This window comes from Syzygium oleosum, unplaced genomic scaffold (assembly GCF_021117445.2).
Source record: "Syzygium oleosum isolate NSW1041296 unplaced genomic scaffold, Sole_v2.1 Sole_v2.22, whole genome shotgun sequence".
In the NCBI taxonomy this organism is placed as follows: domain Eukaryota; kingdom Viridiplantae; phylum Streptophyta; class Magnoliopsida; order Myrtales; family Myrtaceae; genus Syzygium; species Syzygium oleosum.
The window spans coordinates 3,270,872-3,294,530 of NW_026607506.1; the positions used below are offsets into that span (position 1 = coordinate 3,270,872).

Consider the following 23,659-nt stretch of genomic DNA (forward strand, 5'->3'; position numbering starts at 1 on the left):
GCATTAACGAGAAGGGTTGGCCGAGCGATCCAATTGAGGGTTTGAAAGATTGTATTGGGAATGGCATTGGACTATGCAGCTTATTTGCGTCGCGGGGGCTTCCGATCGATTGGTCCGTGATTGGGGTCGGGTCACCTTCGGGTAACTCTAGGGAGGAGAAAACGAATGCGCAAGAATACAAAAGCCAAAAGGGTGACAAAAATTAAGCGAAACGGGCAAAAGGTGTACGCTTCGCCCACCGCGGAGCTCTTTAAATTTACCGTCCCCTTGGGTTGTACAAATAGGGCCTCGCTGCTTTAGTAAAAGGGTCACTCGTATGCCCTCATCTCAGGTTGGTGATCAGTCACAGATCTCGCAGCTGCTACTTCTTCTAGGGGGAGAGAGAGAGAGAGAGAGGGAGGGAGGGAGGGGAAGCGATGGAGAAGATGAGGGGGCTGAGCCACCTGTTCATGACCATATACCTGCACAACTTCTCGACGTTCATGGTGATCCCCGCCATCACCGACGTCACGATGGCGGCGATATGCCCCGGCAGAGACGAGTGCTCCCTGGCCATTTACCTCACCGGGTTCCAGCAAGCGGTACGTGAACTCTTCTTCTCCGGCCAAGCGCCATCTCTTCTCCGTCTTGTTCGATGCGCATGAATTTAGCGCGGTTTGTTTTGTGAGTGGAACGGCGTGTTTGCGATCTGTAGATTAGCATCCCCCCTTTCTTGATTTCATAGTCATGGTTGATATGGACATGAGAGGAAATGCAGTTGTTTTAACCTTTTCTTTTCCCCTTGAACGAGTATGTTCATGGCCTTCTAGACCCTACTAGTTTCATTGATCATGTTAAGTGCAACAACGAGTGAATGACCTAAATATATAGTTTATCTACTCACGAAAGTGAGAAATAGAATCTGTTTCGCACCCGTAATCAATCCGCACATAATTTTCGTACCCCTCGAAATTGATTTGCTAGGAAGAAAGCATCTCTCCTTGAGATAATATAGACATGAGAGGAAATGCAGTTGTTTTAACCTTTTCTTTTCCCCTCGAACGAGTATGTTCATGGCCTTCTAGAGCCTACTAGTTTCATTGATCATGTTAAGTGCAACAACGAGTGAATGACCTAAATATATAGTTTATCTACTCACGAAAGTGAGAAATAGAATTTGTTTCACACCCGTAATCAATCCGCACATAATTTTCGTACCACTCGAAATTGATTTGCTAGGAAGAAAGCATCTCTCCCTGAGATAATAGCTCTTTCCTTTTCCCTTCAAGATAATCCACCTTTACGTATCTTGATTTCTGTTGGCATTTGTTTTCGAAAAAAATCACGGGCTGTATTGATTGGATGCGCATTTCGGTTTTTATCTAAGTCATTGAATTTGACGGGTCTCACGTGTGAAGAGGGCGAATCCTTGCTATTATTAAATGGATCAAGTGAATGCTTCCGATGAATGGAGCAATGTATGCCTTTTGGGGTCACATCGACGCTAAATTTTAGCCACAAACTTGACTAAAACCGCATCAAGTTCATGTCCAAATGTGCTGTTTTCCGGATGGTGATCGCGCCTTTAAAATCACTGCTGCACTATTCCAGTCTTTGGACAAAACTTCTCGCACCAGCTAATTGGGGGACAAAGCTTGAATTCGTGAGGTACAAACGAAGCATCTCCTTGAAAATCTTGTCGTGACCCCATCTTTAACTTCGAAGCTTCCCAAAAGTTCGTATAAGAACGGGACAAGATTATATCAATGTCACGGGTCGAACGAACGTCTTTCCACGATCCCAACTCGGCTCCAACAACATCCGAGTCATTTTCGTCGAATCATACATCCGAACCGTCCCGTTGGGACAGTCGCGCATATTGACTTCTCAGACCCATTTCCTATCATCAGACCAAATCTCTGGTGTATGCCTTTTTGGGACCTAATACAAGCTCGTGGTTGATGGGACGACGTGCTTTCTTTCTTTCCAACTAGTGCACGTTTGGCGTGCTTTTCGATCTCGCTACATGTCACGTAGCGAAACTTCCTCTTCGCTTCGCGCGGTGAGGCGCTTTGGAGCTCTCTGTTCCCAGTTTGCATCGGGTACCATCATCGTACCCACTTTTCAGGGCCCGCAATGGCATCTTCGTCGACCTTCTTCCCTCGCTCTTAGTACGAACAGTTCGAAATCTCGGGAAGTGACGAAGTAGCTCTTCACAAATTGACAAACCTCCTCCAGCCCACGACTGAGGCCCAATCTCCAAACTCTTCTCAGCTTCAACATCCACGGGCCTTTGTCCTTCAGTTGTCGCCAGTTCTGTTGAGTATAATAAACTCTTTCTCTTGCTTCCAAGCATGTCTTGTCTCGCTTCCAAGCGCCGGTGTCTCCTCCTGTGGAGCCTTCTGTTGAAGTTGACCCTGGCTTAGATCCAGACTACCCCACATGAAGTGATCGACAATGGATAACCTAATCGCCCGCTAGAGCTATCTTAGAAGTCCTCCCCCAGCTGGTTTTTAACCCAAACGAGCGAGCCACGGAGGTAGACACCGAGTACAAACTCCAAACGGGCCGGTTCTTCGAGTGAGACACACGTTTTCGTTCTTGCTCGAAGAACTCGCAAGCTGCGTCGACATCGCTGTCTCGGCGACCGACCGCGAATTAGGGCGAAGTGCGTGGGGAGTGCATGTGCTCGTGCGACCATTGGCATATGAATCCGAAGCGTGTCCGAGGCCAATAACCTTTTACCACTTCGCGAGTATTGATACGTCAAGAGCAGTAAGGTTGGGACTATCTTTAATCCCAGAGTGGCTCTCATCAAACTGTCGACTCGCATTAATTACCGTAGAAGCTACCCCCGTCATTATCCACTTTGCTGAAGCACTTTCGAAAACGACGCGCTGAATAAAGAACTCGCCGGCGATCGAGTCCATCTTTTTCTTCCTGGTTTAACGGATTCTCGCAGCTTCTTCAGATGCGTGCCTATAGCAAAAGCTAGCTCCTTTCACTCCTGTTCCGTATCTGATCTTGATCACCACAGTCAGTCACTCACTCTTCTGCTCGCGCGCGCGAGAGAGCGAGAGAGAGAGAGAGAGAGAGAGAGAGATGGAGGAGGGGGTGGCGAGGTTGAGTCATCTGTACATGACATATTTCCTGGGACTATTCTCGGCGACCATGGTGTTTCCGGTGATCGCCGACGTGACGGTCTCCGCTCTCTGTCCCGGGCAAGATCAGTGCTCGCTCGCGATTTACCTCTCCGGGATCCAACAAGTGGTAAATTCTTTCCTTTCTCTTTCGTTCTGCCCTCCACTTTCTTGGCTCTCCCTGTAAAAATACCCAATCTTTGAATGAATTTCCTTTGCATTCAAAGCCTCTAGTATGTGCAAGTCGGAAAAGTCGGACCCGCAGCTTAACAAGGGGTGTTGTTGTTCTTCCATGTCCAGGCCATTTCTTTTCTCTTAACATGACACTCGGTTGCTTCCTAATATTAGTCTAGCAAAGTATATATGTTATACCGTTGCAGGTGAGATTTACGGCATGTATGATATTTGCTGCATCACTGGGATTATTCGGTCATGAAAGCTTATAAGGGTATTTTTTTTAAAATGTTTGGAATAACTTCTTGAGCTGAGCTTTGAAACCCCATTTAATATCTCTTTCTCTCCATTCGCTGAATCCGATATTCTAAAAAGCTGTTCGTGAAAGATGTTCGGTATTATAACTGTGTTGTGTGATAACTTATGTGATTGACAATACATAATATTTGAATACGGGTTTTTCTAAAAAGCTGGTATAAGCGATGTCCCTTCTTTTTTTTAACAGCTAGGAAAGCTACAATGACATGGTTTTAATGTACATATCATACTCGATCACCCATCAATTCATCGTCTCTCTCTCTCCCTTCCAAAGATTTCTTTCCGGTGTAAAACAAGCAAACATTTGTACGATCGGTGCGAGCGCGACGCGACTGATCTTAATCACCAAATCACGTGAATTAATGAGATCCACGTGATTTAGCGGTCGAGATTGACCCAAACAGCCGAGCTTGTATGAACTCGGGGCATGTAATAATTGTATCCGTATCTTTCTTTCGGGGCATTTCAACGAGGGCGGGGGGGGGGGGGGGGGGGTCCCATGGTTTAGAATATCGTATCTCCTACCTCGGTATGGGTGGGACCCACACTCACATCCCACGTGTCAATTCATTCCTCCCGATGTGGAGCCCACCCCCCACCCTCAATGGACGGTCCCCCCCAGCTTTGGGCTTTTGGTCAACCATTTTGTTTTTGTTTGATGGTCCATCGACACCCTTCTTTTCAACCACATTAAAGCGCTAAAGACCAAACAGGTCTAAAAAAACAAGTCGCGAAATGACGATATTAGCCCCGCCCTTTTGTGCCACTTGTGTCTTGTAAATGGTTGGTCCTTTGCGACCGTTTCTTCTTTATTTTTTGACTTTTTTTTTTTTTTTTGGTTTCGATCCAAAAGAAAAAAAACAACTAATCCTTTTGCAAATTTCTTTTTTCTACACATTTTTTTTTCGAGGAAATAACGAATTGCTTTTTGCAAGAGCGGAAAATAATAAGTTTATTACTCCACGGGAGTTGAAGTTTCGTTGTGTGGGCATTTTAACTGCACACGATACTCTTCCTAGTCCTCTTTGGTCGTGACATTATTAGGTTCTAGAGATAATGTTTCTCAATGATTAGGAAGTCGGTTCGTACTTAAAAATAAATATTACTCCAGACGAATCGAAAGTGGGAAAGCTTAAATTTTTAGCGTGGCAATGCATTGGATGTCATCCGGTAACTCCTTAATATATACCCATGAATCCGTGGCAATGTATTGGATGTCATCTGGCAGCTCGTCAATTTTTAAATGCATGAAATCACCGTTCCAAGTGTTGTTGTTGTTGTTGTGGGAATAACCGAATTTGAGAGTATTTTGGGTAAAATTGAGGGGAGGCACCGATTTTAAAAAAGTTTTCTTTATAATAGCATCGACATATGTAAGCAACTATAAAATGCACTCGTTGAACTACATCCGTGCAATTTAGACGCAACATGTCCAAAGAATATCATCCCACAAAAATTTTTCTTTCATCATTTAATAACTTAAAAAACTAATTCTCATTCTCTCGTGCATGAGCTTTGATTGATCTATGCTTTGACTTGATATCTCTAGTGATAGTGCCCAGCTATTAGTATTTTGTGCATTTATTTGGTTTGAATCACTTTGTTTATTGGGGTTGCACTTGCAGATAGTGGGATTGGGCTCACTGGTGATGATGCCATTGATAGGGAACCTCTCAGATAAGCATGGGAGGAAAGCTTTGCTCACCATTCCCTTGGTCTTCACCGTGCTTCCCTTGGGTAATGCTCCATCCCTAAGTTTCATTCCCATAAAATTGCAGCTTCAATCTTTGCTTATAGACCCATGAGGGTGGATGAATCTAAGGTATCTGCACGAAATGGTCACTTGATATAATCGTCGATACCGACGATCTAATGAAGTGGATTTTCGAGGTGCCTTACACGTGACAATTTCCGGGTTGTAGCCATCTTGGCTTATAGCAGGTCGAGGAATTTCTTCTACATTTACTACGTGCTCCGGACTCTGATCGCCATGTTCTGCGAAGGAAGCGTTCACTTCCTGGCCCTCGCTTATGTGGTAAAACTTCTCCTTTCCCTTTGAGTGCACACATTACCCGTAGCTCCATATGTATTTGCAAAATCAGTCGTAAGGAAAAGTTGGTCATGCCCAATGTGTAATTCGGTTTATTTACAAGCTGGCCCCTTTAATATTCTGAATTTTGCGCATATGAGTCCTCAATCCCTTTATATCTCAATTTCAAAATAGTATACGAAAAGAAAGGGTAAAAATTACTAAAAACTCTAAACTATGCTCACTGTGACACTTTTATCATGAACTTTTTTTTTTTGACGTCCAAAACCCAAATTATGCCTACCGCGATACATTTACCTTAAAAAATTCCAAACTTGTACCTATGCGACACATTTACCTTCCGTTAAAATTCCGGTGTTTTTATTTCATTTTAACTCACGTGGGCGTTATATCAACACCGTTTGCCTTCCGACATTCACGTAATCAGATTTTTTAATGGTACTAATTGACAGAATCTTGATAAATGGTAAATGTGTCGCGTAAGTAAAATTTCAGGATTTTTCGTTAGGACAAATATGTTACCGCGGGTATAATTTGGTATTTTGGGCGATTTTTTTTTCCCGAGAAATGTCGTGTCCCCTCGGTTTTCGTATCGCGCATCGAGTCGCGAAGCGCTGTTTTCCCTCGCTTCGAGCTTCGTTCATGGCGGCATCACGCGTTCCATTGACCCCCAGGCGGACAACGTTCCCGCCGGAAGAAGAGCCTCCGCCTTCGGCATCCTCTCCGGCATCGGATCCGCCGCCTTCGTCTGCGGCAACCTCTCCGCTCGCTTCCTCTCCACTCCCTCCACTTTCCAGGTCTGTCGGTCCCTCCCTCTCCCTCTCTCTCTCTCTCTCTCTCCGCTCGCTTCGATCTTCGAGTTCGATCTTCCTCACGATCGCTCGTCGCCGGGCAGGTCGCGACGGCGGTGGGGGTGGTCGCCCTGGCGTACATGGCGTTCTTCCTCCCCGACTCCGTCGGCGGCGGCGGCGGCCATCCTCTGACCGCACCGATCGTCTCGAAGGAGGGGAAGCTGGACGGTGCTTGCCCCGGCGGCGATTCGGCAGACAAGGCGCAGGCGTTTAAGAAGGCGGCTTCCTTGGGGGACACCGTCTCCTTGTTAAGGAGCAGGTCAGTTGAACTCTCCAATCTCTCGTGACTCCTCTTACTTCGATGTTGAATTCCTAAGCAGAAGAATTTGAGGCGGCGGAAAGAAAAGAGCATCCATCTCTGTACTTGACAGACTTAACGCGAATGGTTAGGGACGTAATGTGGTTTTGTGATCAAATGCCGCAGAAATTCGCCTACCTGTGCTTCATGATGTATCTCTGTTTTGCAGCTTACAACATGTAATGGTGTAATTAGGTCCATCTCTTGTATAACCGTGCAATTGTTTTGCAGCCTGACGTTTTTGCAAGCAGCAATTGTCGCCTTTTTTGGCAATCTCGCCGATGTTGGTCTTCATGCTTCGATGATGGTACTTCTCGGCTTTTGTTTATCTTCAAGTGTCGATTTTTCTTATTGTCCATTAACATACATTGATTTTTCCATCTGTTTGGTCAATTGTGACGAATTTAATACAACGGCGCGAGATTCAATCTAATGTCGAATTATCCCGTCCTTTGAGTGTGTGGTTGAAGAATGAGAATAACGAGTACATGAGTAGTCGATGCTTGACTTAACTGGTAATAGCAAGACCTTTAATTTGTCACGGGCATTTAGCTCACTGGAACAATTTTATTTTTTGGTCACGCAGTACTACTTGAAGGCTCAATTTCACTTTAACAAGAATCAGTTTGCCGACCTAATGGTGATATCTGGAATTGCGGGTACTATTTCTCAGGTATTTCTGGCTCTAATCTTTTGAAGAATTCGTGCGCGTCACCCTTATTTCTCTGCAATTTTATGGTCAATACTCCCCCTTTGGCTGATTTTGGTACTGTAACAATTCTGCAGCTGCTTATCATGCCCCTTTTGGCTCCTGTTATAGGAGAGGCAAGACTGCTTTCGATAGGGCTATTTTTTAACTGTGCACATGTACGTACCTCTCTCTCTCTCTCTCTCTCTCTCTCTCAGTCTTCATCTGTGTGTGTAACTGCATCTTGCCGAGTTATTGAATCTCTGATACATGTGCGAAAGACTTGTATTGTGATTGCTAACTCTCCTTCCCCTGAAATGTGTTTCGCATGCCATGATTGCAGATGATTCTTTACAGCGTCGCCTGGGCTTCTTGGGTAATCCTGTGCCTTCTCTTCCTTAGTTAATTGTATGCATTGTCTGACTTTGCCAATGGCGAAATGGGGCTGACACTTTGGAAATTGATAGGTTCCTTATGCTGCTGCTATGTTCTCTGTTCTGTTCGTCTTCACACAACCTTGTGTGAGTATCTTATTTCATATTCCATAGCTCTTTAGCAGATGTTGAGTGTTAAGTGTTATTTCTAATCAACCTTTAATGATTGCAGATGCGGACTATCGTGTCTAAACAAGTTGGTTCGTGCGAGCAGGTAATTTTAAGTGGAAATAATGTTTTCAAAATTTTTTCTCTAAACTATTGTAGGTGCTGACACCAAAATGTTACTTAATTTACATGTGAATATTTGCGTACCTTCTCTCACTTTGAGTGTTAAACACTTTCTTTTGGGATGAAACTCTTCAGGGTCCGTTGGTAACGACGGGATGCCATTTTACATAGGAATGATGAAGTGTGGGATACGAGTTTGAATCGACATACTTCTTTTCTTGTGTTTGATATGGAACTTCGAAGAATAGAATGAAGATGCAGTCATAATGTTCAAAAGCTGTGTGTTCAAACATGAAAAAAAATCATACATGTTATCTTTATGTGTTTTTTGTGGAGTTGGGAGGAATAGCCATTGCATTGGTAGGTTGCATGACCATCGCATCAGGAACTTCCTCAATAGCTAACCAATCATGGGATGGGAATTTGAGCTAGAATGATGCCTTCATCCCATGTACCAAATGCAAAATTGGGTCTTGTATACAGAGTGCCGGCAGAAAGTTCAATCTTGAAATTCATGAACATGTTAGAGTATCTAGTTACCTCTTAAAAATGATGAAAAAAAGCTCATCACTTGTTATGTCCATTGGTCCTAGTATTTTTTTTTTTCACACATTGGTCCTAGTATTTGACGAGTCATATATCATTTGCTTAATTATAGGGCAAGGCTCAAGGATGCATTTCAGGGATTTGCCAACTTGCCAATGTCGTCTCTCCCCTGGTTTTCTCCCCATTGACAGGTAACCAGAATATTCGAGGCTAATCCTAATGCCTCAATGATATGCTAAGCTAACTAGATTTTATTCATTTGTTGTGCCAGCTTTGTTCCTCTCCGATAGAGCACCCTTCCATTTTCCTGGTTTCAGCATTATGTGCATTGGATTCGCTTCGGTAAGATCGTTAACTATGATTCAACGTACCTACAATGAGGATTCATCTCATCGCCTTATATTGTGAGCATAAGCTCGAAAAATGAGCAAGAACGAGCTAGCCAAACAATCTAATGTGGATCAAATTAAACAATTGAGCTTCCATGAACAGCACAAGAAGTTTTGCAATACATCTTACATGACAAGCTCAGTTCCTTTGAATGTATATGTATTATATACTTTATAGTTGTCACACAATTCCCCAATTTTCTTGGAATGAATGTATTAACAGTAGCCCAAAGGGATCTTGCTCGAGTTCTCTCCAGATTATGGTTAGGCGAAAGTTGTTCATTTGATATAAAGTTGTCTATTTGACTTGGGTGACCTTTAGTGAGTCAGCTTATTATAATTAAGTGTGCGGATAATACTTCCACCTCAAGTCACATGCTAGTCCTGTTGAAAATGAATAAACTGTTAATGGTTGTCTTTTGTCCTATGAGCTAGTTAAATTGATTCCTGATGCTTATTTCTGCCGTACATGTGGTGTTGGTTAGTACTAAGTAGTAACTAAATGCCTGTTTGGTTCTTTTCGATAGCTTATTCTACATTTCAGCATCTCCATCTTGTGAGATCTACATGAGTTGGATTTAAAACACAGATGGTCAGTTGCTTAACATGCCATGCTAAAGCAAGGAAAGGAGAATGCTGTAGAACTTGCTATGATATTGCTGAACCCCTTTGAGCAATGTGCTTGATTTGCTGTTATTTTGCCTGCAAAATTTATGTTGAATCTCATTTTTGTTGTAGATGATAGCCTTTGTCCAGAGTGTCATGATGAGAGTGGCTCCTCCAATATCAGATGGCAGAGTTAGCAACTGCCATTTGCTGGCCTAGATTCTGAAGATCTGAATGCCCGGTAACGAATGTCCTTTGGTCAATTCCAGGGTAAGGCATCAGTCCATGTAAGTTACACCTGGAAAATAGTGTCCTAGGGTCAAGAGTATGTATTTTTTCTGATGGGGGCAAGTTTTCTGCAACACCGTTAGCGACATTGCGCTCATCATAGCTTTTAATCTTTAGAGTTAGTATTAGTTGGTGTTTGAATTCGAATCAGAAGGTATAGCTGTGCCTTAAGGGGTAGAGAAAATGGATCTAACAGCATTATTCTGGTCACCCATGATTGACGGCAATCGTCGATGAAGTGTATTTCTGGGAAGCAAGCTGTTGGTTTATATATGGTGGAAGATGGGAAAGCTTTGGTCTCCAACTTACAGATGAGATGTGGCAGTATCTTGTGATCATATTTTAGCACTTTTACCAAAACATCAAGACACGCAGGGTATCCTCAAGGACGATTCTGATGATCGCTGCGGGAAATCACCGATTGAATATCCGTGATTGGTAAAATTCATTGTATGATAGCAATTTGTTGAACGTATTAGTAAGTATCCGGGTGGATTGTTTGGTCTATTACGTGTTAAGAGGTTATTGGCTTCCATTTGAATTTATCAATTTCTTGAGTACTTATTTGACTTTTTACCGTGGTTATCAAATATACTTATCGCTATATACGAAGGTAGAGCTATGAATAGATAGAGCACGATTAGTCTTTGCTTGGCTCTTTTTCGGCAAGGAGGACTAAATTAGCAATATGAAGATACTGTAAATGTTGGAAGAAATCTCTAGCTTACATTATAATTTATCAATGTTTGTGTTACCAACTTACTTCTCAATTTTGTCAACAACTTAATATACCTGTATTAGAAATATCAAGCTGTTGTATGTTTTTGTAAGAATACAATTTACATTTGAATTTTACCGGTGGTTATCAAAATTTATTAGTTTTATCGACTTTAAGCTACTGGATGCGTTTGTTTTGTGAAAAATGAATGATTTGAAAAATATTTTCCTAAAAATAATCGTTTGTATCGTTTTAAAAAACGAGTGAATGAAAAATATTTTCATCGTTAACAAAGATATCGAGAAATAAATTATTATCGATAATGAAAATATTTTTTATTGATTAATTATTTCAAGTGATATAAATGATCGTTTTTAGGAAAATATTTTTCCGATCATGCATTTTTCGCAAAACAAAGAGAGTCTATGTAGATAACAAATATAGCAGTTTACATTCAGTTTTCCAGTATTATGTTGCTGAAAATGTTTGAAAAAGTTATAACCAATGTGTTGTGATGAGTATGTTACACCTTATATGTAAATTATATCAGAGGATTAAAATCTATAGTAATATTTGGAAAGCAGCCCATAAACAGTGAAATTTTCCAAATGCAAAATTAACACGTGAATTTATCAGTGTGTATTGTCAGTGTTCATTGCCAAGCTACAACAAAATGTTTGATAAGATCACCTTCATTCAAATTTGACCATACAATCCTTAATTTTCTAATTAATTTTTATAGTTTGATATCGATAACCACCAAAAGGTTTTGATAGCCACTGGCAAAGTTTAAATACAAGTTGGTAAATTGCCGATTATATACATTAGTAAATTCGAACAAAAGTTGAAATTTAATGAAATACTTTCGGTAGCTTAATGTTAGATATGATCACGGGCCTAGTGGCCCGTTGGGCTTGCCTACGTCTGCTCGAGCTAATAAGTTTCGAAGCACAATTTGGAAGGTCTATTTCTTATATATGTAGTTACAACAATTTGAAAGTGCAATTTACGATTAGGCAAGAGAAAAAGGCAAAAAGGCACTTTTTTTTTCTCTTCTGCTCGAAATTCTTTATAAAAAAATCAATATTGTATTGTGAAAATATCATATGTGAAAATCTACTGGTCTAATATGTGGATGTCGTGAAAGTGTCAAGTATTACGAAAGAAAGTAAGTCCTAAAAAGGTATGATGATGCGGTTGGCATATCATCGCGTTGAATTATTTGGATCATTCAACAAAAAAATCAATCAAATCTCGACGTCAAATTTTAAGGTTTTGTCGAGTTCTTAAAATCTTGAGGAAGTGGTCCACCGCGAGAGCATAACCATCTCCAACGAAGGTTATAAGTGGCGGCGATGTTCAGTCGTGGCGTCAAGAGAAGGTTAAGCAGGGTTCGTGGCCATGGCGTTTTGGTACTTCAGGCGAAGAAGATGGTGACTGATCCATCCTCTCCTCTCGTCTCCTCAACCTTCTAGTTTTCAGGATTTTCTCAAAACAACCAACTTCTTTCAAATTCTGCGACATATGGTATTTTAAGTTATTTCGAAACAACTCTACGATTATGGCTACACAAACCCGTTTTTCCCTTGCCCAAAAGAAAATAATACAAAAATCCCGTGGATCGAAATCAGAAAGAAATCGGCCGAGCAGTGGCCGCTTGCATTACAAAAATTTACAATTTACCTATTACACCTTTGTTCTGGTTCGGGTTTTCCCGACAGTCCTTGATTCCTTCTTGCTCTCGTGGAGAACTTATACTCGGTGGACAGTCAATCCTGTGCGGTCTTTGCTATCTGCTGCAAGATTTCCACAATTTCGGAAAACTCGGGTCGCAGGGATGGCTCTCGTTCCCAGCACTCGTTCAGCAGCTTCTCTAGGTCCGGATGAGTATGCTCCGGAATAGTAGGCCTAAGACCCTGAATTGGAAGCTCAGTTGTGAACATACGTTTGCCGTGAACTCTGAGAGAGACTGACTAAAATTTTGCCATCACAATTTGGTATTTTCTGCTTCATTTAGATTTTGTTTTCCTCCAGATTCGTATTGGTAACTAGAATAGGATTAAGAAGATGGGCAATTTGTTGGGGTGTCTTAGATACCTTGTGCACCACACCAATTGCGGCTTGTAAGGGCGTTACGTCCTCGTAAGGAAGCTGCACCAGCCAACAATTACAGTAAATAGTAGACCTTGAACTCACGAAGAAGAAATATCAGGCCATCCCTCGAGGACCAACGTAGCAGAATAACTGCTCATTGTTTGTGAAGAGGGAGTTGAATTGAAGTGGCATCCTCTGTGGAGGCCACTAGGTCAAAGTTGATAAGAAAATATTTGCTCACGTGCATCTGCGAGCCCGAGTTCATGCGAATAAGGCAAAAGCCTGCTATCATTTATTGCTTGAACTTGTGTTAATCATGTTACCTTTCCCGTAAGCAGCTCCCACAGCACTATTCCGAAGCTGAAGACATCAGCCTTGTGATCGTATGGTCTATGTTCGATAACCTTCCAAGTATCAACACCAAACATGGACATGTCACGGGTGCAATGCACAAAATACTTGTGAAGAGTATTAAGACTGATTTAGAGATCCCTCCGACTCATTACCATGCTTATTACACGTAAAGACCAGCGACACTTTGTGCTGTAATGTTTTGTAGCCACTGCTCACATCTTTAATGTTTTAATTTACTCCCGTACTTAAAAGCAAATGAGTACTGCAGTAAAATGTAATCAAAAGAAAAAAAATGACAAGAAAATAAAACTTATGAGCTTGCATTATTTTTCAATCATAAATGAACTGTGTTCTGTGAGATAAACTAAGAGACACCTCCTAGCAGCTTGAATGAAGCAATTGATGGCATTCTCCCACCTACCAACCTTAGAAAAATACTCTTACAATTACCGATCATACATATGCTAGCACCTTTGAGACCCATCTACATTTTTGCATGGAGAAACATATACCTGTTCCTCAACATGTCTATTTATATAACTCTCTAACATAAAGCTTGCCATGATAAATCTGTGACAAAACTTTTACTGGGCATAAGTAACTGGATAGATGTTAATATGATAAAAAAAGGAACTCTGACTTTTAAGTAGGTATTTTTTTTTGGTCGAATTTTAAGTTGGATTTCATTAGCTTGCATATATATATATATACATGGATCTAAATTGACATTTAAAGTGAATGATTTGAACAAGATAATGACATTTTAGGACATTTTAAATGAGTAAAAACTGTATCTATTATTTATATAGTTGGTTTACATGTATCGATGCACAAAAAATCAAATAATCTGGCTCTTATGCCGTCTCCAACATCAGAATGGTCCTCCATAGGATGCTTCTTTTGAGGATCTATTTTGCCTACGGATACAGAGTGCGCAAGGAAAGGTGGCAAAATAGTGGCAGCACTAGGAGGGTGGCAATGCACTCTTTCAGGCAAAGTAATGATGTAGTCAAGCTTCTGTTGGGAAATTAACCACAAAAAGCTTTTTTGGGAAATTGAAGAGTACTTTTGAGGGATGGTTCAATATACAGTCCAGTTCTTTCACTCCATTGCACAGATTTCTATCAGAAGAGTCGCAACATGTCATTATCTGGTTATTTTAATCATTTGATTCAAACACTTCTACTTGATCGTTTCCTTCAAGTCACAAACACATCCTCTAGAAAAATCCATATTAACATCTAAAACTTGTTTTAGTCTCTATAAGGGATATCCATATGTGGTCCCGCATCAGAACTCCATTTTACTTGGTGAGAATTCGAGTCGTTATTTATCAGGACTATCGTTTTTCCAATAATAACATGCCTTCTGGCTCTGAACTCTTGCGGTACTCTCTTTTGTGAGGCAAAAGGAGATAAATTCTTTTCCCTTGACAATGCAAGTTAATCAAAATCAATTTCGATCTCTACCCAAGGGAACCTTTTTTCTCGATTAATATCAACTTCTCATATCCCAGCATCAGTAAAGTAGAAAATGCAGTCCTCAATGTTGTAGCTAATTTTGGAGGAAATGGCCTCAACAAAAAAAGGGAAGGTACTAGAAACAATATAAAATAATTATTTTCGCTAAATGCCTACCTCCGGAGCCATCCAACGGTATGTTCCAGTTTCAGCAGTCATCACGCCGGACTGAGTTTGAACTCGAGCAACACCAAAATCAGCAATCTTAACTACCTGCTGCAGCAGTCATTTAGATACTCACTTTGAGCGAAACCTTCAGCAACTGATATAAGGTCTATAACAAAATCTCTTGAGGAACCAGTGATATAAAATAAGTCATGCACAGAGTCATCCAATTGCCCCTCAAAAGCAGGGTTTACATTGCTGTGGGGCCAACCCCAGCACTTGCCTAAACACCACCTTTACTTAACAACATGCTAAATCAAAAAGCTAAGCACGCATGACAAGTCATTATTACGATGCAGTCTCCCTGAAAAACCTCCACAATGTAAACATTTGACACAATGTTAGTTACAACTGGGCTTCGTCATCCATGATTCCCATGCACGTTGGTATCTCTGTCAATTGGCTTAAACATTTGCTGAATCATGACAAATTTCATTTCAGACCAGACCTGTTATAGTTCATCTCATCTGATTTTCCTGAGTGTGACTCTATTTCTGCATATTCACTTTTACATCACATGATAAGCAATGGTGTAAGCAACTTTGCATCTTCATCATCCAGAACCCAATCTTGATCTTGATTTTAGTTTTCTTTTGCATGCTAAAAGACTTCAACAGTAAAAAATGGAAAAAAAATAAATCTCAACATTCAACATGGAATAGAACTGTATTATGACAAGAAAGAAAGTAGCCCAAAGGAGAAAGTGTCGAGAAAATGAGGTTTGAAAGATAAATATCTTACCTCATTTTCATCCATCAAAAGATTAGCAGCCTTTAGGTCCCGATGGATGATATTGTTCTTGTGCAAGTAGTTCATTCCCTTGGAAACATCAATTGCCAGTCTCAGAACAGTTGAAAGTTTGAGAACATCATTTTGCTTATGTAGAAAGTCAAACAGACTCCCACCAGACATGTATTCTGTGAGGAAAAGGTAGAAAAAAGACAGCTGAACTTCGAAATTTCAGATTTCTTATTGAATTTCAATTCTAGCTAACAAAAAAATGGTGCTTTACTATTGCATATTTCCATATGCGGAACTGAAATAACCTGTCACAATGCACAGTCGTGGAGGTCTAGTGCATGCACCAATGAATTGCACGATGTTCTTATGCCTAATTTTCCTGCAAGCATTGGCAAAGAATGAACAAACGGCACCTCCTAATATGTCAGTGCAAGAAGATGACAGGTCAGGACAGTAGAACAGTAAATAAGGAATTCGATGACTCTCGAAGAAGCAAGTTTTATTCTCTCTCTCTCTCTGAGAGGAAGCAGTTGAATCGCTGCATATCAGAGAGCACATGCGTGTGTGCACGTGACCGTGTGCACCTGCGTGCATGTGTTTCTACATGTGTACGTGAAAATAAAGTGGGAAATGGAAGACAGCAAGCCTTACTTGCTATTCATAGAGAAAAAAGATAAACAGAAATAATAAAGGCGATGATTTTGATACATCACTAAAGTATGTTCGCTAATTCTATGTTGCACTAACGAAAATCTTCTGATGGACAACACTCCTAATAACTAATAAGAATGCGCAACTTAATAAATCAGACAATGTCCCATAATAGGAGAATGAACACTGTAAAAATGGGTGTTGTCCTAAAAAATGCTTGAAAAGGAATCAATAACATCCCTGCCAAATCACGAATATTATGAAAGCAAACCTCATTATGTAGACTTCCTGGGCAAACTCCTGCTGCATGGTTTTGTTTAGATGCTCGGTCCTAAGAAGTTTAATGGCTACATCTTGACTTAGAAACATGCCTTTATACCTATATCAATGAACTAGTAACACTTAATAACCATTTATAAGAGATGGAAGAATGCAGTAGGAAGATAAGTACTCACAACTCGGCATATGATCCAGATGCAATTTTCTTTTCAAAGCTTAACATGTTTACATCAATTTCCCAGACATCTTTTCCTTCACTGGAGACATTTACATGGTTATGGTTGGACTTGATTCCATTCTGCTTTTGCTTGTCTGTGTCAGAACTACCATTGCATTTCAGCTGCGGATGCTTCTGCACCAATATTCAAGAGATCACTTGATGCTAAGATTTGATAAATCAAGATTTTACAGAACAGCAGAACTTGGCAAACTTCCCCCACGAGAATGAAATCATGTATGCTTCTTAACCAAGAGCCTAAACGAAAGTAGATGAAGAGAAAGCTTGCAAAAGAAAATACTTCTGAACTAAACATACCATGTCGCTCCTAAGAAAGATGGAAGCAAGAATACTTTTAAATTACCAATGCTGTAGGCTGTAGCTTTCCATACGTGGTGTAGCAAGCACATAACAATTGCTTTATTGTTCAACGTTGATCAGTTCAAAATTTTCACCACAGACTCAAACCAGTTCGAGCATGAACAGCGAATTCACCCACAAAAGTAGCAGTCGAATGGATCAAAATATTCGAGTCACAATGAGCAGGAACATAAACAGCAATAAAAGATCTTTCAAGATGGAATATATATCCCTAAAAATAGCAGCCAAATGTGTTACCTCAATCTTCAACATTTTCTCTTTCAGTATCTCCTTAAGCTCCTCGGTCTTTGTTAAAGACATAACACATAGGAAAAGCAAGTTAGATTCGATAAGAGATGTTCATGACCGAAATTTTTAATATCAAAATGAATAAGAGTACCTCCCGTTCCCAACCATCAACAGCAAAAACGTCCAAGGAATAGCCATCTGTAGTGGAGAAGGCATGTGCTTCTTGAATGTTCAGCCCAATCTCAGACATCAAGGATGTCAACTGAAATCCACAAACAAGCATGAGAAGAAACACAAGGCAGTGAACAAGCACTCTTCTCCTTATGAAGTACTTTTCTCAGATTGTAGCCTGTGCTGGAGTCGATCTCACTTATACCTTTATCCTTGCTAGTAGTTTAATCTCAGGCAGGCAATAGTATGAATGCCAATATAAAGTAATGACGCCCGCGTAATCTTTGAAAATGATGAGCCTTCTTTTTCTTTCTTTTGGTCGATGGTATAAAATATGGAGGAATGGCAATATTCAATTGTAAATAATCACTGCTCTGACAAGTAAATCATGATCTATCCCCTTGGCCCTTCTCAAGGTACAGGCAGTTCACTCCTTGGTTTATTTTATACCTGATTTGTCCAATTCTGATTTCAATCATAAACTTGGTAAAGCATCATGAATATTTCTTTACACATGTCAAAATGCAATACTACTCCAAACTCTATTTCTTAGTAGCGTGCTCTTCCAGAGTGATCCTTCGATCAATTTAATATTTAGTTAAAAATCTGGATGCAGTAGATTCTCTTGCAGAAGAGCTGGCGGTATTTAGCTACCTGGCTGAGAAATTTCCGCCTGTCATTTGTCGAAATCGTCACTTCATGCATAGTCCTAAAGAATTGATGAAATAAGAGCAGAATATCCCAGTAAGAAAGGATAGCATGTTTTCAAGACCAGACAAAAACAATTTTGTTTGTTACACAGTTAACAAAATTCTTTCAAATAGATGGAATGATCACAAACCGTCAATTTTCATTGGTAAGGGGAGCTCGTTCATAACAATTAAAGAAAGACGTACAAAACCACGTTCTCTCTACCATAAAGAACGAAACCATCACCCACCATACACACCCATATATATCAGAAATTCTTCTCTCGTGTAACCAGGTCCCTTCTATAATTTTCAAAAACAGCTCCAGTAAGAGAAGAATGACGAGGGATAAGTTTGGCTTCAGTCTAATTCCCTCGAATGGGAGCGGCATCATTCCCTTAATTAGGAATTATCGGGGTTTGCTCTCCTCATGCTGGTTATAATTTAAAGCTGTCTCCGACCATCTCTTGAATGGCAATGAAAAATTTGCTGAACTGATCCAGTGTAATCCGGAATCTTCTGAAAGGGTGTTGCTCCAAATTTTTATGGCCGTTCCACAAAGTAGAACAGGAACATGTGGCATAAACAGAAAAATGCAGATGGCATTTGACATCCTCGATTCCCCAGATTAAGTAGTTTAGCAGATAGTTCATGTTCAAGCAAACTTAGTGTATTTAAAGATGGTGAATAAAGGGACAACTAAATTAAATGCTACCGAATATCATCTTAAGTAAGGTCGCATGCAGATCTCGCTAACAGTAGCTAAGCTTCCAGGCAAACTCACCTAATGACCGAATGTTGAGAACCAGAGGTGGGACGATCCCAATTTTGAGTAGGTAAATCAGTGCCTTCAAATTCGACTTCCATTTTAGGGGACAACCCAAAATCAGGAAGTGGATGGATACTGAGGGAGGAAACGTAGGAAAGATCATAAACGGAAAGGATCTGACATAAACATTTTATTGACTAAACAGTGGAACTTTCTGCTAAAGGCCATTTAAGCAGACCTCTGTCTTCTTTTGTAACAAAAGAAATGTGCATCAACATTTCTTGGGGAGGTTGAATGAACAGAATCGCCACAGCTATCACTGGAAAGAGAAGGGACCTGCATAAAATATCGTGAAGAGCATGAATGTTCCGGCTTGCAAGATGCTGCCATAACTGAACAAAATGAATACAATAATTGTTTTCGGACATAGAAAAAGTGAAAGATGCAGGGAATGAGAAGCTTTAGACAGAGAAGCAACACAAGTAGAATTTAAGAATCCATGACAAGATTCTTGAGAGGTTCTATAAAGACCAGGTCAGAATTGTGCCTATTTAATGATTTTTCAAAACTCACTCCAAAAGTGATAAAACAATGTGAAAAAAGGAGCATGTTGTGATATAGGTACTTGCTGTCAACCCTAAGCAAAGCTCGGCTTTTCGCTAAATGCATACAGAGTGGCACCTGCTAAAAAAACAAGGCAAACACGCGTTCCAGAAAACGATTTTATCAGTAACTTAGAAACGCACAGGGATGCAGCGGGATGACAAATATCTGCTTTCTTATTGATCAAATGACCGATTGACATATGTCGTAAATGACATTCAAAGAGCTATAAGACCCATATTTACTTTCCGTAACGAAAGCATATTGGATAAGGCATCGAGGTGAAATGTAAAATATGATGAGGCATCGACTTGATGACCTTCAGACAATTGACTTTGTGAACGAAGCCTGTGACTGTCTACAGCCTGTTACCTGCCCAAGGCGGACTTCGATTGCTGGTCGAGTCGCGGGATTCTGAGCCATGTGAAGCAACTCTTTATGCAGAAGGACATCTTCTGCCGTTTCCACGTTCACATCCAAAGCATATCTACAAGCAACATATCAGATTCCGCCAGAGGAGGCGTCAGTTAACCATCGCCATAAGAACACGAGGAGTTCGTTGAAGATCCTCCAAGTAGTACCAGTCAAATTGTTCCTAACCGAGAAAGCAGTCAGGAGAGAAAGAAAACGGAAAATATACGATGGAAACAGAGAACACACGGGTGCACTCCAGTCAAGGGACCGGGAACCCACCACCCCGTCAAGCTCACCCATCAAATAATTCACAATACAGAGAGCTGGTCCGAGTTAAGGCAAGTAGAGAGCAACATATATTCGTTGAAATGTGAAGTTTTCGTTCACTCCACATGATTCATCGTTAAACTGATGACCAAGAATCGTGAATTCGACACTCAACGATCGCGAAACGGGGAATCGGTCTCTGAACAGCCGGTACGAAGAAATCGTAACTCGAAATGGCGCACGGAAGGAAACGAACAATCGTCGTACGAACAAATTTCGCCTAATTCGAGCAAGAACACTCGAGTCCACTCGTCAATCCGTCCATCTCCGGCTCGCAAAAAAGAAATTTTCCCCTCGCTTTCTCGGAAAAAAGAAAAGGAGAAGAAAAAAAAAAAGGACCGGAAAAGCGAGACCGAAAAGGAAACAAAAGAAAAACTTCAAAAAGCCGAGCGTTGGCGGGCACCTGATCGGCAAGCGGCTGAAATGAGCCCAGAGATCCTCTTCGAACCCGGGGCGCGACGCCTCCTCGTGTCCCACCTCCCTGAGCCGGCGGAGCACCTCGCTGTACACATCCACCTTCCGCCGCCGCCGCCCGCTCCGCCCCCCCGGCGCGCACGAGTCCGCCACCCTGCTGCTGCAGCTCTCCGCCGCTCCCCCGCCGCCGCCGCCGCCGCCGCCATCCTCCTCCTCCTCCTCCTCCCGCATCGACTCGGAGGAAGCGCGCCGCGAGAGCTCGAATCGGGGCCGCGGACGCTCCTCCTCCTCCTCCCGCCTCCCCGGCGCCCCCGCGCGATCCCCGGGCTCCGAATCGCGGCCGCCGCCGCCGCCGATCAGCGACATGCACGCCGTCGGTCCACGCGTCCCGTCCCGCCCGTCCGTTCCCGCCGGAGAGAGGCGAAGAGAGCGAGAGATGAAGAGAGAGAAATTACTAGACCGAGAGTCTGTCTCTCTCTCTCTCTCTTGGTTGCATGTTATTATAAAAGAAAACAAACGGCCCCTCTCTCTCTCTCTGTGCAAAGCTTTCCCACGTTTTTCTTATAAGCGTGATTAGTTTGGAGAGAGAGAAAGGGGGGATATTAGGAGCGCTTAATTAAAGTGCGCCCCGGGGGTGTGGGGGGGTGCGTAGTGCGCACCCCTTGCATAAGCAACCATTTTGCCCCCTCTCCTCCCCCCCGGGCCCCCCCAATGCTTGTCGACGTGGAAGGATTTTAACAACGCTGCCTTGCCTCGCTTATATCACCACCACCACCCCCCCCCCGCCTTCCTTTCCCCGCCTTAATTATATCTTTATCTTACACGTCCCCTAGCGGGATTAGAAGATGATTAAAAGCTCCTTGACTCCCCCGCGGTGGTTGTTTTTTGTTTTTTTTTTTTTTCTGTGTGCTTCTTTTTGTTTGGTTTTTTTTTTTTTTTTTTTTGTCTTTCTAAAACCCTTGGAGAGGAGATCCCCGTCCAATCGCCGTCGGAGCAAATGCCTTGCTTGCTTCCTCGCCATCACCCACCACCTTTTCTTTTTGTTTTTTTTAGAATGACATATCATTTTCATTTCCATTTTCATTTTCCCTTTTTGTATTTTCCGGGGAAAGTCCGACCGAAATCCTTGGAATTACGTGTTGGAGGGGGGCGACCCGTGTATACTAGAAACATATGAATCCCGTAGAAAATTAGCTCGGGAGACTCTGGAAACCTCTCTCGTGTGCAAGGCGGGCTTGGGTCCGGGGTTAGGGCTGCAGATGCGAAATAAATTGGGACCGAACCGGGTTTTGATATCATGTTAGAAACTCTCGAACTTTCAAGTGGGGAAACACAAGTGTATATAAAGAGTATATGAACTCCGAAGAAAAGCGACATGATAGTCTTAATGAACATAGGAAGTGTTTGGGCCGATTGAGCACACGACTGATTTACCAAGAAGGAATATGTAGATACGGTAAAGTAATTTCTTTTTCGGATTTTTTTTATTTTGCGCGAATAACTTACTCATCGACGTGTGACCTCGAGATTAAAAAAAAACGCGTAAATACGGTGATTTGTACACAGCTGTAGAACGAGGTGGGACCCGTCAAATGCACGGCTTTTCGGGTAATTCTTTTTTTTTCCGAAGAAAATGGATTTTTTTAAATAAAGTCCAATAGGGAGTTCCCGTTGCCTCATCACCCACTTATGATTATTTAATTTTATTTATTTATTTAAGGGGGAAATTTATTTTTAAAAAAATGGGGGGAAAGCAGATATTTATGTCACGAGTTGCATTAGCGAGGAAAAAGTATATTCTCCCATTGAATCTAGCAATCAGCTTATCCATATGTGGAGATTCTTTTTCCCTGCGGCGATTCCAACATGTCCAACGTGGATGCGTCCAATCAGAAAAAAAAAATTATTTTTTATTTTATTTTATTTTATGTCGCCTAGGGCCTATCTGGATAATCATTGGCTCTTATTAATCCCGTCTCTTGCCTCCGACGGATCTTCGGAATCAATGCTAATTATTGTTATCTCTAGAAATAATTAATTAATAACAAGTTTTTATTATTATAGATAATAATTTATGTTTAGATTTTTTCGCGGACGATGAAAATATTTTTCACTTGTTCATTTTTATATTCCAAATCATTCATATCCCGCAAAAAAAACGGAGCCTTCATGTCGAGACCTTTTTTTTTTTTTCTGCTTGACCAACCAATACGGAGAACTAATTGCGTAATTTTGTCTATTATTTTTAGATATGATCAAGGTATTAGTCATTTCATTATCTCGTCGAGTCAACGATTAATATAAATTTTATCCTAAATTGATATGGTGATTTTTCGCCATTTATCAAGTTATTAAAAATCGGATACCATTCTGTCATGTTAAAAAAAAAAATTCATCGTCATATGATATACCAACGACTCCAAAAAAACGTTATTTTAGGCAAGCTAGCAACGTCGACTCGTGCGACATCATTTAGGATGTCCACGTGAATTGGTTTTTAATTAAAAAAATACCAAGTCAAATTAAAGCTTTTATTGTAAAAGCCACGTAATATTTTTTGTTGGAATTTCTTGTCGAAAGCGCTTAATTGATTATTTTTTTCTCCAATTTGGCACTTAAGTCCCAAAAAACTTTTGGCATTAAAACGAGCATTATACGAAACTTTTGACACTTCATCTCTCTCTATCTCTCTCTCTAGTCAGCCTTTTGCCCATTGTCACGAGTCCTTTGTGAGCGTCTTTATTCAGGCTTGTCTAGGGCGCATCGACCATGGCTGTTGATGTCAAGCACGCATCCATGAAGCATAAGGGCATTCTAGACTGTTCATATTTTTTTTCGCACGACTCCCGGGCGAAAAAAATGACACCGCACTCTTGATTCTCAAAATAGGCGTCGTTCGTCACCGTCGTTTAACGCTTGAGTCCCACTGAAA

At 41.3% G+C, this 23,659-nt stretch overlaps 2 protein-coding genes across 5 annotated transcripts; one reads left to right on the forward strand and one right to left on the reverse strand.

Annotated features, from left to right (window-relative positions):
• The first annotated feature begins 291 nt into the window (after positions 1-291).
• Positions 292-10,568, forward strand: LOC115669716 (uncharacterized). Of its 4 annotated transcripts, XR_008818784.1 has the most exons (15): positions 2,844-3,249; positions 5,237-5,348; positions 5,534-5,646; positions 6,336-6,458; positions 6,557-6,771; positions 7,042-7,117; positions 7,397-7,483; positions 7,597-7,677; positions 7,842-7,874; positions 7,966-8,019; positions 8,105-8,146; positions 8,822-8,900; positions 8,981-9,051; positions 9,837-9,974; positions 10,232-10,568. XR_008818784.1 is itself a non-coding variant. In XM_030590865.2 (14 exons), exons 1-14 carry the CDS (start codon positions 417-419, stop codon positions 9,921-9,923), a joined length of 1,338 nt encoding a protein of 445 aa, XP_030446725.1. In that variant the 5' UTR covers positions 292-416; the 3' UTR covers positions 9,924-10,568. The 4 variants fall into 4 exon arrangements, 3 of the variants coding, with proteins under 3 accessions (XP_030446725.1, XP_056177145.1, XP_030446718.1); XM_030590865.2 differs by lacking the exon at positions 2,844-3,249 and adding an exon at positions 292-581 and having other exon boundaries at positions 9,837-10,568; XM_056321170.1 differs by lacking the exon at positions 2,844-3,249 and adding an exon at positions 2,499-2,754 and having other exon boundaries at positions 9,837-10,568.
• Positions 10,569-12,269: 1,701 nt separating this feature from the next.
• Positions 12,270-20,913, reverse strand: LOC115669933 (serine/threonine-protein kinase STY46-like). Its single transcript, XM_056321169.1, has 15 exons — positions 20,717-20,913; positions 19,945-20,059; positions 19,208-19,305; positions 18,985-19,104; positions 18,166-18,220; positions 17,492-17,602; positions 17,350-17,397; positions 16,691-16,866; positions 16,507-16,614; positions 15,890-15,963; positions 15,585-15,760; positions 14,796-14,891; positions 13,128-13,208; positions 12,808-12,861; positions 12,270-12,626 (listed from the first exon to the last, which is right to left on the reverse strand). The coding sequence occupies exons 2-15, from the start codon at positions 19,993-19,995 to the stop codon at positions 12,480-12,482; spliced, it is 1,395 nt and encodes a 464-aa protein (XP_056177144.1). The 5' UTR covers positions 19,996-20,059; positions 20,717-20,913; the 3' UTR covers positions 12,270-12,479.
• Between the last annotated feature and the right edge of the window lie 2,746 nt (positions 20,914-23,659).

Excerpts from the sequence above, each read along its gene's own strand:
- LOC115669716 (XM_030590858.2), top strand. The coding sequence starts at position 3,082 with ATGGAGGAGGGGGTGGCGAGGTTGAGTCATCTGTACATGACATATTTC. Across the intron at positions 7,118-7,396 it reads GTCTTCATGCTTCGATGATG|TACTACTTGAAGGCTCAATT; the intron begins GTACTTCTCGGC and ends TTGGTCACGCAG. Across the intron at positions 8,020-8,104 it reads TCGTCTTCACACAACCTTGT|ATGCGGACTATCGTGTCTAA; the intron begins GTGAGTATCTTA and ends TAATGATTGCAG.
- LOC115669933 (XM_056321169.1), bottom strand. The coding sequence starts at position 19,995 with ATGGCTCAGAATCCCGCGACTCGACCAGCAATCGAAGTCCGCCTTGGG. Across the intron at positions 18,221-18,984 it reads TCTCAACATTCGGTCATTAG|GACTATGCATGAAGTGACGA; the intron begins GTGAGTTTGCCT and ends TCAATTCTTTAG. Across the intron at positions 13,209-14,795 it reads ACCGTTGGATGGCTCCGGAG|GTTATCGAACATAGACCATA; the intron begins GTAGGCATTTAG and ends GATACTTGGAAG.